Here is a 14,338-nt window from a genome sequence, read left to right on the forward strand (position 1 = left end):
CTTAGAACAGTAAAACAAAATAATTGTGACTTGTTTTGAAAGGAATGCATAGTCACCAGTCAGTACCCTACATTGAATGGTTAGTTGAAGAGCTTGCATCATTCAAAACTTTAAACTGATTAATGTCATTCACCAACCGGTTGCAGAACGCTTGTTTGTCTGGCACTACTACCACTATCTGATCTCTCAATGATTCAGTTGTTAAATTTAAGTAGATTATCAAAAACAAGTGCTTCTCCCAATAGTGGAAGATATTCCATTCTTTTTTCTGGGTAAAGTGTACTTAATGACAAAAGAGATATTACATGTCTAAAATACCAACAAACATTTAACCTAGATTATTGTTTTGAGGATAAAGCATGCAGAAGCATCAAATATTTGAACAATGAGACTATGCTTTGAGTCTTATTAATGCATCTGAATTAAGCTGATGAAACGGATTGAATCAAGCTCATTAATCTATCAATCTTATGTTACCTTGGTGCAATGTAACATTCATACACCAAAAGTAGATTCATATCAAGCATACAAACATAACCAAGAGTAAAGAAGGAAAAAAAAGAGAGGGTCCTTTTCAATGGCAAAGATAAGATAGCTTACACCGACCACCATTCTTGATGATTTTGTTTCTACTTGACCAGAAAGAATAAAACTGAAGACCTTAACAGTAATCGTTACATAATCAACTTGTACTTTTTAGGAAATTGGAAATTTGGGGAGGGTAATTTGGTCAATTCACATGTAGGAGCGACTCTCCCAGTCTCACTCAACGACTCACTTAAAACGATTGCTGCTGAATAACCTGCAATTCAATTATGTCTTTTGACTCTCTCCGTCTCTCTCTCTCTCTCTCTTTCTCTGTGGCCTGAGCTGTTCTGAACGTGTGTCAAGCCAATCTCAAATGTAAATGAGATGCAATAGAAAGAGAGAGAATCCCTCGAAACACAGAGAGTAAATCAACCTTTCTTAGTCGTTAATGGCGAATGGTTGGGTTAAATCGTTACAGTGCAAAGCGAGAGCCTTTGAAGACGTTTATCATCCAAGCCCCAAGCAACTCAACAACCTTATCGCATCTTCGAGTTGCAGAAAGAGTGTTCAGAACCTTAAAGACGTAGTCGACACCACCAAGAAGAAGAAGCCCAAGAAATCAAACCCACCATCGCCGACGACGTCGTCGTCTTCCAGTCACAGACATTCTTCAGGCGAACGCAGTAAAGCCGAAGCCGGTTCAAACCAATCGAACCGGGTCCGACGCACCGTCTCCGCCAGAACGCCGGCGGCGGAACCTTTCCTTCCGACGCTGACCGAACTGCCCGAAGGACACCCTTCTCGCAACGTTGTGGAGATAATCTTCCACACGAGCTGGTCGCCGAAGGTTTTTTCCGGACGGGTCGATATGATTTTCAAGGTTCAACACCTGCCCAAGACGGTGGCTCGGTTCGAAGAATATCGAGAGATGGTGAAGTCTCGTGCTTGCGCAGGCAACACCAGCAGTAGTAGTAGCAGAGGGGACGATGACGCGCGGTGCATTGTTGATGGAAACGAGTTGATGAGGTTCCATTGCCTGGGACCCACAACGGGATGGATCTACGACGCCGGTGGCTTGTGTACGTTTTCCGGCAAAGATGCTGCTATATGTACTTTCTCAGGCAGCGGCGCCGCTCACGAGAGCGCAGGCGGTGGGAAAGGTAGAAGGGCTATGCTGGTGTGCCGAGTCATCGCGGGTAGAGTGGGTAAAGCCCGAGTTGGGTTTGACTCAGTGAGTTGGAGTAATGGAGAGCTCCTGGTGTTCGATTCCCGGGCGATTTTGCCCTGTTTTCTTATCATCTATAATAAACTATAAAAAGCAAACAAATGTTCTTGTATTTACCAACTCTTCTTTTTTTGAAAGTAATTTTGACTTTTTTTTTGGGTTGAGGTGGGGGTAATTTTGAGAAGAAAATTGAGTTGATAAATGCTTCAACATTTAATATTTTGGGACTAGTTTTTGATGTGTACAGTGAGACTTGAAATGTTTTGGAGTTATTGTGTAATAAATTTTCCCCAAGAACGAGGAGGGGGCAGATTGCAATTTGGGGAATGAAGCCATCATCAAGAAGAGAAAGAGAGAAAGAGAAAGAGAAAGAGAAGGGTGGGGCCTACTTCCTATATAAAGTCTCTGAAGTTAGAAATCTCTTTTGGAAATAGTTTTTAGACAGATGTGGTGTTGTGTAGGTAGAAAGTACTCACGGGTCGGAATTTTGCATAAACTCCGGAAATAGAATCATTGGAGCTTTTCCCGGTTGTTGATGCTGTCACTATGTTTTGTCGGGTGATTCGTGATTCCTAGTTGTTCACAATAAAATTGATTTCTCAAAACAGAATCTTTCTTCTCATACCTGATGCCACCACTTGTATCAAATGTATATATTTGCATTGGGTAGTTGTGTTTTTTCAATCTGAGTATGGAATTATTATCAAGTTGAAATACGCTGTAACGTCAATGCTTGTGCTGGTAGTTCACAGGACTAACGCTTGCATAGGTTGAATTTGAGAGTTCGAACATTGCGTAGCGGAAGTTGTATCATCCTTTTTTTTTTTGCACGGGGTTGTAAGATATGGTATGATTTTGCAAAAATAAAAAGTTATGAAATGGAGTGGTATGATTTTGGCATGTAGACGGAACATGATGGATATAATAATAATACAGTATGTTTTGATATATAAACGGAACAGAAAAAGGTATTAAAAAAGCAATACAATACAATTTCAATGTGAAGAGGGTATTACTTGGTAAATTCATATCTGTTAAATTATTTTCAGAATGTGAAGAGGGTATTACTTGGTAAATTCATATCTGTTAAATTATTTCTGAAAATCGTACCATACCAAATTTACAACCTTAAAGTAGAGATAGGAATTCATGCTTTCAACCTTATTCTTGTGAGTTTGTACGATTGGATTAATTTAGTTCATATAAGTGTCAAACAAAAACTATTCAATTTTCATTTATAAGGATGAAAGTCCCAAACACGAAGGCTAGAGGGTCGGCTTGGGTTGGAGTCTTCAAAACCCTAATCTTGACCATAAATTTATACTTTCGCTCTAACTTTAATCCCGAATACAAAATAATAAAATAATATTATTATTTTGCTTTTACCATACATAACCCTCAAGCAAGCAAAAACGCTTCGCATTATTTAATGTTCAGGACTGTCCCGTGAAATTTTGGGCAGTCGGATCTAAGATCTTGGTCGAGATTTTGATCCAACGGTCTAAAATGCCTTGCTAGAATGCATAGAACAAAATTCCGTTGAAACTCCTTAGGGGAGGTCTTGGGTTTGCACCCATTCAGCGGCATTAATATAAAAAAGCTCCATTGAGGATATAAATCGTGGTGCGCGCAAGCTGGCCCGGATGAACCTCATATCCAAAAAAAAAAAATCCGTTGAAACTTATGAAATTTCAATCAAAATTTCCATTTTGGGAACCTCAAAATGAAAAACTAGAAGACCCGAAAAAATCCACAAATCTCGATTGAAACAGTAGAAATTTTGTCGAAACCTGGTTTAACCCAGCTAGACTAGCCATTTCATGATGAAAAAAAATTCCCAAATTTCGTGGAAAATATAAGAAATTTCGTGGAAACCTGAGACTTTTTCTTACAAGTTTTGTAGTTTTTCCAAATTTTCAATTTGTTTGTTTTTTTCTTGTTTCCCCAAATACCACAACAAATATCTCCTCCATCACGACTTCCCTATCTAAATTGTATATTCCCTCAGACTAGTTATCTTAGGCATATTGATGGCCAGACTTATAAAGTTACAGTTGTCGATTACCTTAACAACCATAAGTATAAAATGTCATGGGATGTCTATGTTCGTTGGTTGGAGGAGAGAATGTTACAGACATAGTACTATTCAGCTCACAGGATGAATCCACTCTTGGCACTCTTCTTGGCACTAAGTTGTACTTTCCTTTTATTGTCAGTTACTTTGTATTTGATGTTTTGAAGTTATAAATTATACATTGAATGTTATGCACTTAAGTAGTTAAGTTTATAGTATACTTCTTGGACAACTCTATATTGATGTTATGTACATTAAATGACATATCTACATTGATTTTTTTAACAAAATACAGCTACTGTGTTCTTTATAATCTAATTAGCTTAAATGCAAAGTCTCACCTTAAAATACTCCCTAAAACTTGCCGAAACTTACACAAAAAAGTCTTAAGTTTCCTTGAAATTTCTCAGTTTCACACCTAGGTTTTCCATTTTCACCTGGTCAAAACTTAAATTTCCCTTAAATTTTTTTCTATGCTAGAAGGTCCTCCGCATTAAACTGAAACAATGTCCCTCAAGAGGATAATATTTTGTTAATACACACTTTGATAGAATGATAAAGATTTATACTTTTTAATGGAAAAGGTTATGGGTTTGACCCTAACAAATATATAATACCCCCATTCTCTATATATAAAACGACTCTCCTTTAAAAAAAAAAAAAAACTTACACTTAGATTAAATCAATTCATTTCAAAAATGCTCAACCTTAACCCAAACCAGACTTCCAAAGAGACCAGTCATACAAAACTGTCTCTTAGGCAAAAAATTTAAGCAAACTTGTTTTGACTCAGTTGGCCTACACACAGAAAAAAAAAAAAAAAAAAAAAAAAAAAAAAACCTCACGTGAGTAATTCAAAGGTACGATGAATAAGAAGAAGTTAGGATCTCATGCAAGTCAAATTTAAGACAAGTGTCTGTTAGATACATGAATCACGAGTCCATAGTCAATGAGAAGCTGTATACTTCACGCAATGGAAAATAGAATTCGGTGCACAGGAGAGCGAGAGAGAGAGAGAGAGAGAGAATTCGGTGGGTGATTAAGATGGCTAATCAGTTGTCTCTGTTAAGTATTTATAATAAAAGTAAACAAATTGTATTTGGAAGCGACAAGTAGAGGTGGTCCAGTAATCTATTAATTCCGCAGAAGCATTGAACCGAGATAATGAATCAAAAACAAACAAAATTCCGCAGAAGCGTCTCTCATGGATGACGCCTTGGTGCCTTGGCGGTGGTGGTAGCTAGTGGTGGTGGTGGGCCTTATATAGTTATATTACAACTAATTTTCCGATAATGTTTGAAGACAGTCGAGGTTTCTGGTTTCTTCTTCTTCTTACTGTTTTTTGGGTGGTTGATGTCTGTGAACAACAGAAATTGAAGTATTCATTATTCATTTATTTTTATTTTTTTCCTTAAAAAAAAAGCTCATGTGGATATGCCAAATCTTTTTCGTTTGGGTTTAAGTCATCAGGTGACACCTTAAATGCTAATGCAATGATAATTAACTCTTTTCTTTTTCTTTTTTATTTTATTTTTTTATTTTTTTTTGAATCCAAAGAATTTATGTATAGGGTGGGAAATTCCGGAGGGTGCAAACCAGACACCTTGGAAAGTGGGCTTTTAATGGCAAATCCACCATTGACAATTAACTCATTTTTAATTAAAATAAAACTCAAGTTTGTCTACTATAATCAACCCATGTAGATACCATTTTGATTTCCTAGATTAATGACAGTTGATCTGATTATGGTGCACTAAACTATGGTGAATTGGCCCCACCCACCACCCACTAAATTCTTCTGTCCACAACCCCCAACCCCCTCATTCCAAAGATGCGATTTTGTTGCAACTACCCTTTTTCTATTTTTCTATTTGTTTGCAACTTTTGTTTATTAGTATGTGTTTGTTGTTAAGGTCTGAAGCTCAACTCAATATAGTATAAATAAGGATATCAAGATGAATAAGGGACAAAACTAAAAAAGATGAACGAAAGATAACCTCAGTAAAAGTGGTGAGAAATGAAACGCATAGCTTAGATGTTGTATATAATATGACCTCAATTGGATTTGATTGGAAAGCAAGAATCCTACATGAAGCTTGACCCATTTAGTGGGACAATACTTATTGTAGTTGTTGTTATATTATACATTAGTGTTGGTGTCAATTCTCCCGCTAGGGTTCACTCGCCAATCTTACTTTAGAATCATCAGTTGAACTGAATCAAAACCTCTCGATAAACTTCAGATGACTCCTAGTTTGCTTCACTCCATCAATACCTAGACTACAATGATATAAAAAGCATCATACTTCAAGCACCAATAAAGCAAATACATACTTTTAACAACAAAGTAGGCACCGCACCACACTCGGACCAATATCCAATCCATTTTTAACAAGGAAATAGACCATCCCTTTCCTTGTAGATGTGTGCCATGTGTCCCAACATCACATCAAAAGGTTGAGGTCTATTTATAATATCACATCATTTTTTTTAAAATTTAATCACAATTATTTAATGTGACTTATAAATGGAATTCAACCATTTGATGTGATGTTAAGACACATGTCATACATCTACAAGGAAATGGATCACCATACTCAAGCATTTGAACTGAAAAACCTATGCACTACAAGCTAGAAAAAAAAATTTGAACAGTAAAACATGCACAAATAGTAAAAAGAAGAAGAACAAAAGTCGACGAAGACAGAGGTTTTTATAAGTAGTTAAATTTTGAATGAACGGCTAAGATCGTTCCAAATCAATGGTTACTGACAAATAACGCTTCCCCTTCCTAATAATGTGGAGTTGTTGGGCAGACGTGGCCATCAAGTACATGCATTGAGTTTTGCACACGTCGCATCATTTACTGACATAACCGTTAAGGTTCAAGTTCTCGTCCGCTCCACAATGGATCAAAGACGCACCCACAAAGTTAATTCCCGCGTTGGATTTTAATGCTCCAAACCCAGAAACTAAAGGAGCTTTCGTTATGCCTTAATTTCTTAGGCCAACAAGCCAGTGTGAATCGTTCGATTTGGTACGAATGGTTTTGGTTTTGATTCAGTTTGAAGGACAATGGAGAACCACTACATACATTCCAAAAAGTGACATTTCAAGGAGGTCACCTTTACGACAAGAGCCACGTGGACATTAGCGCATGGCAGGATGGGGGCCCAAAAGATACCTTATGAGATATTAATTCTCAAAAGAAAGATGGAAGACAATTGGAATCTAGATAAAGATGCTTTAGAGCATTAAATGCCGAATTTAATGCTCTATTCCACTATTCTAAGTACTTAACGTCCATCAATACGATATTAATCAATCTTAATCTTCTTGGGGCTACTTCTTGATGATTTGTCTAGAGTTCATAAGCATACACGTCAAATCACAGATTACGTGGGTTTGTGCTTTTGATAATATCTAGTGCCAGGTGTATCAAGCCCTTAGCTTCTCCAAGAAAATTTGGACTTTCACTTCTCCAGCAAACTAGGCGTTATAATCAATCCAGGCACTTTATTTGGCATATGCTAATCTAAGAAAGGAGTAGAATCTTCTCCACAATGACAGCATGGAACCTTAGTATAAAAGTATAAAGTGAAAGAAAGAAGGCAAGCCAAGTGAGATAAAAATAAAACATGGACTCTCTTGCAACTACCCCAAGAATTGTATGCTCCATGAGCTTTAACTCCTCATTATGAGGTATTGTGTGATCCGAATATGACTAAATCATCTGAGGTGGCTTCTTGTCCACGGAAATGGCAACTCTTATGGTTTTGTGTGCAGACAACTGGTTTCAAGTTGATCCAAGTGCTTTCGGACCAATTGAGGAGCATAACAGATTCCAGAAGCAACAATACCCAAACACTCAAAGCATGGGATCACATCTAGAATTTCCCTCTTTCCTGCTACTTGTTCCCGCTCTACTAAGCATAATCTTTGAGAAAAGGCACGTTGTTTGCTTGAGCTGTCCTTCGTGGCTTTAGAATCTACTTGGCACTAGCCAAATGCTGACCTGTCCCCTGAGTTGTATCAATTGTCCAATCGGGCAATTGGGGTGGAATTGTAGAGGACTTGGTGGATCAATAGGAATATCTAGCTGCCAAGAAATCCTCAAAGCCAGGTTGGATTCGATGGATTGCAAATTCCAGGTTCTTGTTCTTAATGACAACAACTCCATCTTCATCACTGCTATATTTTTGGAGTGTCAATGATTTTCGCTATATATTTTAAGGTATCCCTGAAATTTCCTCAAAATAGAATCATGAATTTATATTAGTTTAGTCCAAGACTTACAAAAACAATCTTTAAAAGTCATATAGTCCAAAGGTGGATTTTCATAACCGTCAAGCCCAAGTGGCTCAATCCTCAGATCTTCCATCGAATAATCCATCACAAGTCTGATTATTAAACAACACATCATTACATAAATACCAAATAAAGTAGCAAGTGATAATAACTATAGAAAACATCCATTAAAGAGAAGATTTAACAAGAGAGAAATTTATCATAAGAGTAATGAATAGATGAAGCAAAGATCTCTGTGAAAGAAACTTTGTTCTTAACCCCGAAGGTCCTGCTGCTCAAATTCACTTTAGTTCAACCACAAGAAATAAAAGGTGGCAGATGAACAATTGCCACAAAACACACAAGTAGGTCGAAGTATTGTCCACTAAGATAAAATGGAATTAACTAGGATTCCTGAGTTTAAAGCGAGCCAAAAAGTAACATAAATTTAGGATGCATCTTTATATTCCACCAAAAAATAAAACCCTCCACCAACTAAAAAAATCAAGGTTGAGATTAGAGGTTCTTATTTTAAACAAAGTTTGTCCTCTAAGTTTTGCACAAAATTCCTTAAAAGAGGAAAGTAAAGAGACCCAAGGTATCCGTGAGATTAATTGAAAGAAAAAAATTTGACACAATGAGAGAAATGGAAAGAGAAAACTCTTCACTCAAAATGGATCTATTTTTCACCATGTTTGCAACACTAGCTCCCCTTAATTGAAAATTGTAATCAAACTCTCCAACTTTATGGTCTGGATCGTTGAACTAGAAGGATGTTTCTTAACCATTTCTCACTCGTCTAAATGGAACAAGTAGGCAGTATACTCTGTAAGCTGTTCCAAGAAAGAGATCCATTTTTTCTCACCACCTTTGGCTAAAAAATAGATGAGGATAGAAAGTATCTGGCCTGATGGCCCTAACCCAAAGAGAATTCATCTGAGTCAACAACCTCCGCTCTTGTTTAAGCAGCAAGGCCTTATTAAAATCATCCACCCTCTAGAATTCCAATCCTCTCAAGTTCTTTGGGGGCAATACTTGTCCCAAGCAATCAATATCAACTTCCTTCTTCCGAATGCCCCAACCAAATTTTTTGACAAATGGAATCCACCATTTTCCTACAAATACTTTAGGGACCAAAAAACATTGCAAATGATAAAAGAGATAAGGCATGCAATACAGATTTAATAAAAAAAAAATTTTAATCCTAGTACGGATAAATTCACAAAATTCCAAGAAAGAGAGTTCAAAGTGTACATTTTCTAGGACATGGAAATTCTTGGGTCTTGATATGTGATGATACAAATTGGAGCGTAAGTAAATAGATTCCTTTATCATTTTCTTAATTTTCAAAATGGTAAGTAAACAACCTTTATTTTCACTCGACACAATCCTGCTAAAAAGAGATACCACTTTTTCCAGATTAACTTCTTCTTCACCAATTAAATTAGAGAATATGTCCAAAACTGTGTTTAGAGTAAGGATACCATCCATTGAAGCCTACACAACATAAACATGCCATTCACAAAACATAAGTAACTCTAGGTGCCCTTCTAATAATTTTAATGCTTCGAAACAGATTAAGATATTCAAATAACAATCTAAAAAGCACTTCCATTAACAACAAGAATAAGTAAGGGCTCCAAGAGTATCCTTGTCTAAGCCCTCTAGAGCCAGAGAACCATTCAATTTAATAGGAGAAAAAAAAGGATGAAGCTATTAATTTATCAATCAGAGCACACTATTTAATGTCAACACCTAAAAAACAAAACAGTTTCAAAACTAGACTCCCTTCAACCCTGTCTTAAGCTTTTGATACATCCAAGTTTAAGGACTACATATCCAACCTTAGCCGTGGTATAAATCATGAAATGAAAAAACTCCTGAGCTAAGAAAATATTATCTGAAATTTGTCCAGAAGCGACAAAGGCACCTTGAAACAGTGAGATTATATCATTCAAGAAAGGTTCAAGTCTTAGGGCTAATAGTTTTGCCAAAATTTTATATGAAACATTGCCCAAGTTAATGGATCTATAATCGGTGAGAAGCATAACACTTTCTTTTTTGGGTATAAAACAAAACAGAGTATGATTTATTCCAAAAGAAATATTCAAATTTAAGTAGAAAGAGATTTTCCATTTCATGACCCATATTAGAGCAAAGGTCAGCTATGTAGCTCCCAAATTGGATATGTCAAAACTCAAAAGCGTATGACAGGGTTGAATGAGGTTTGATTTTGAAATTGTTTTCCTTCTTACGTTTTGACAAGATGTGCTTTGATTGATGAATTAATTTCATCTTCTTATTCTATTAAAATGAATGGTTCTCCACATGGATGGTGTTTTGGTTGTAGAGGGCTTGGGCAAGTTGTTCTCTGAATGGTCATGCAAGTGCTATCTAGATTATTATATGAATATTATGAGCTTAACCTATTTCAAGGCATTAAAATTACTAGAAGAGATCCTAAAGTTTCTCACTTGTTTTTTTGGTAAATGACACTTTTTTTTCTGCTCTGGTGCTTCTATGAATGATATTGTTATTCTGAAAGTAGTTTTAGACTTAATTCTCTGATTTAATTAGTCATGAAATTAATCTAGATATGAGTGGGATCTTTTTAATAGGAATGTGTCTAGTGCAAATAAAGGTTGATGACTCTCTATTTTGCAACTTAAAGAAATGAAAAAAGAATCTATTATTAGGTTCTTATTTGTTTCACAATAGATCCAAAACTAAGAATTTCCAATTCCTTGTAGGTAAAGTTCAATCTAAACTCTCTTCTTGAAAATCTAGGATTTCATCATGCTGGAGATGTGTTTTTATAAAATTTGTATTATAAGCTTTACCTCTATATCATATGCAATATTTTTTTGTCCCCAAGAACATTTGTAGGAACATGGATTCCATTTGTCAAAACTTCTGGCTAGGACATCCAAATGAAGGAATAAAATTGACTTCGATTGCGTGGAACAAGTGTTGCCTCCCCAAGAACTTGGGATGATTGGGATTCAAAAGGATGGAGAATTTCAATAAGACCCTTTTGCTTAGACAAGGGGTTGTTGGTTCAGATAGGTTCTCTCTAGACTAGGTCTATCAAAGCTAGATACTTTCCATCCTCATAGTTCGACCCTTAGCTTGAACTCTTCCAAGACCACAAAGTTGGAGAGGTTGATTATGATTTTTAACCAAGGGGAGCCACTGCTTGCAAATGTGGTGGAAAATAGAACTAATCTAAGTGAAGAGATTCCTCATTCTTTTTCTTTGTGTGTGTGTGTGTGTTTTAAATGCAGAAAACCTAGTTAATGTCATTTTATCTTAGTGGACAACACTTCGATCTCCTTGTGTTTTATGGCAATTGTTCACAATCCTGCCACATTTTTATTTCTTGTGATTGGACTAAGCAAATCTAGGCAATGAGACCTTCAGAGTTGAGAACAGAGTTTCTCTCTAAGAGATCTTTTGCTTCATCTCTGCAATTCTCTTATGAGGGATTTCTCTCTTGACAAACCTTCCCTTCGGTGGATGTTCTCTATAATTATTATCACTTGTTGTTTTATCTGGTATTTACAAAATGATGTGTTGTTCAATACACAAACTTTTGACCCAACAATGGTCCTTACATATGTATCCAATTGGGTTGCTGACTTGAGGATTGAGCCCATTGGGCTTTGATGGTCATGAATTTCATCCTATAACCTGTAATACTTTTAGAGCTTGTTTCTCTACTTCTTGAACAAACCAATAATGCATATTCATGACCCTATTTTAATGTGTAGGTTTTCTTAATCTAAAGTTAAAAAGAATGAGGTGGATTTTTGGACTCTTCTGGGAAGAATCTTTTCAAGTTACTTGCATGGGAATGGTTCACTTGGACAATTTTTTGGAGGCCTTGCTTTCTTGCATTGGTCTTGTCTTTATTAAGCTCACCTTTTTGTTTTTCAGATCAAGGAGACATGGTGTAATGAACAACTTACCCTATCTTCTACCAAAACCTCAGTACCCACAAATGCCTATTGATTTAGCAGCCTATCTTGTTGATCTATGGAATTGCCTAGGAAGCTCTAATGTTCGACCCTTCCGAGATGATTTTTGTCTACATGGTGTAGCGACTAATGCAGTGTATAGCAATAGGACTGCAACATGGGAATCTGTATGTATGATCTATGTATCTGCAACTAATTTGAGTATAATTTACTTTTCTCATTTAAAAAAGAATGAAAGAAAAGGAATTCCACAAATTACATCCCTACCATATTACCTAATGAGCAACCATTCATCCAGAGCAGCACCTCATCCCCACCAGCCCTATCAGGAGGCTTGCACTAGGGTAAACAATGGCTTGCCCTTCAGTCTCTCACGACCCTGCAGCATAACATGACAAATCCAGGGCATTCAACATTAAAAGTCAGGTTCTAATATTTCTATTCTTATGAACTTTGTGTAGGAACATTGGAATTTATCTCTGAACTATCAAAATTAAGCAGTATGTCCGATTCAAGGACTTAGCATCCAGTGAATGATTGAAATCCTAGGAAGAATCCTTTATGATACTCTGAGGCTCTCAGCCACATTTAAGTACAGCAGGCAATGCTTGCGGATATCACAATCAACAGTGTCAAAAATGCCTGCTCAATCAAGTGTAATTTCAGCACTTTAAGGAGCACAGAGTATATGTACACATCAGAATTCATTATCCTGGTTCACAGAGGTGTGGCTCAGTTGTTTTTCACCTCCAATATAACAGCTTTTCGGCTTTATGGCTTTCATAGAACTAACTTTTCACAAACTGACAGATTTTGGTGTTTTGCTTTGTTCTTCCGTGCTAGGTGGCTTCATTGACCAATTAAGGACACAAGCATCATAAGGTTGGAAGTGTTAAAAACTAGAATCTGGATAATCCATATTTAAAAAAAGAATGATAGGCATGACATGGAGATTGATGGTTCAAAGGAAAGTAGATGAAGCTAATCAGCAGATGAATGAAAATCAAATTAGCCAAGCAAAACGGAAACATATCACTGACAGCCAGCTTAAGAAAAAACAATTTTGTCCTTCAAACAGAAATTCATTTGTTTTCAATTTTGTCTTATTTCCATTTCCTTTGTCTTTGGGGAGTTTTTGCTTTTAATTTTTAGCCAAATAAAAAGTAGATCGGAGATTCAGTAAATAAACTACTGCATTTACTATGTTGGCTCCAGCAAACAGTCCGATACTGTGCCAACAAAAGCTTTACATACGAAGTGTTTACGAGGTACAATCTTATACAATTCATGGCTAAATAAAATTTTAAAATTTAGCATTATCTTTCTTTTACTTCAGAAATTAAGATTTAAAAAGGTATAGCGTTTTGGAGAAACAAAGTTAGTATTTTCATATGCCAAACAAGAACTATAATTTTCTTCCCCAGTCATGGGTATCATAAACGTGAAGCCTCTTGTTAGGCTCAGTATGACCCAAAAAAACTGTAGTGAAGAAATAAATATAAAGAAGGGAGGAAAAGGAAATGAAAAGAAAAGAAAGCAGCACCTTGTTTACTGTACACTTACAGAACTTCCACAGATCAATGAGAAATAGAGTTGAAATTGACTAGCGGAAAGAACTTTCTAAAATTACTGAACTAAATGGTCTATGATAACATGAGAAAACGTGAAAAAACTAATTTCCTAAACTGAACAGACATAAAATCAGACAACAGCCATTAATTTTAGTGGTGAATAAAGAACTGCCAGACAGCATAATGGTGAGTTTGAAAAAGAAAAGAAAAAAGAAGAAGAAGAAAGAGTATAGTGCACACACCTGTCGATGTGGTAGTTCAATTACGCATGCACACTCAACCACTTCTGCTCCTCCATGCTCTGAAAAAAAATAGAGAGAGAGAAGACAAAGTCAACCAAAGAACAAAGGTACACACAGAGCTGCAAACAAAGGGACTATCACTGGTATTTAATATCCATCGACAGGATTAGAAAGAGCATCAGGTTTCCTGTATGCCCAGTTAGGAATGCCATCCCTTCCTTAGCATATGGTCACATTGAATCAAATTTTTGTTGGCCGGTATGCCCAAGGTAGGATAATTAAAGCTCACGTTGCAACTTGCAGCCAATTAGAGTTAGGCATATGAAAGAAAGAAGGGGGAAAAAAATATGTACGCATAAAATGAAAACATGATTCTTGTACATAATTAACATCTGATGTATTTATATACAAAAACTAAATAAAAAGGAAAACTT

At 36.3% G+C, this 14,338-nt stretch overlaps 2 protein-coding genes across 8 annotated transcripts in view; one reads left to right on the plus strand and one right to left on the minus strand.

The window, feature by feature from the left end:
- Positions 1-825: 825 nt before the first annotated feature.
- LOC149029555 (sulfated surface-like glycoprotein) lies at positions 826-2,114 on the plus strand. The gene has a single exon (XM_089150993.1). It carries the CDS (start codon positions 977-979, stop codon positions 1,841-1,843), a length of 867 nt encoding a protein of 288 aa, XP_089007119.1. The 5' UTR covers positions 826-976; the 3' UTR covers positions 1,844-2,114.
- Positions 2,115-5,147: 3,033 nt separating this feature from the next.
- Positions 5,148-14,338, minus strand: part of LOC149029556 (adenine phosphoribosyltransferase 3-like) — a 43,508-nt gene continuing 34,317 nt past the window's right edge. For 3 of the 7 annotated variants that reach the window (XM_089141946.1, XM_089141945.1, XM_089141944.1), the window contains exons 5-6: positions 13,905-13,963; positions 10,635-12,470 (exon numbers count right to left, since the gene is read on the minus strand). In XM_089141946.1, coding sequence (XP_088998072.1) covers positions 12,417-12,470; positions 13,905-13,963 — 113 coding nt within the window. In that variant the 3' untranslated portion in view covers positions 10,635-12,416. Of the gene's footprint in view, positions 5,185-7,267; positions 8,228-8,406; positions 9,239-9,387; positions 9,612-10,634; positions 12,471-13,904; positions 13,964-14,338 lie in introns of those variants that run through there. The other 4 variants (XR_016171182.1, XR_016171183.1, XR_016171181.1 and 1 more) reach the window with 4 other exon arrangements.

This window comes from Hakea prostrata, chromosome 1 (genome assembly GCF_041222555.1).
Source record: "Hakea prostrata isolate BN-2017 chromosome 1, UWA_Hpros_2, whole genome shotgun sequence".
In the NCBI taxonomy this organism is placed as follows: Eukaryota; Viridiplantae; Streptophyta; class Magnoliopsida; order Proteales; family Proteaceae; genus Hakea; species Hakea prostrata.

Excerpts from the sequence above, each read along its gene's own strand:
- LOC149029555 (XM_089150993.1), top strand. The coding sequence starts at position 977 with ATGGCGAATGGTTGGGTTAAATCGTTACAGTGCAAAGCGAGAGCCTTT.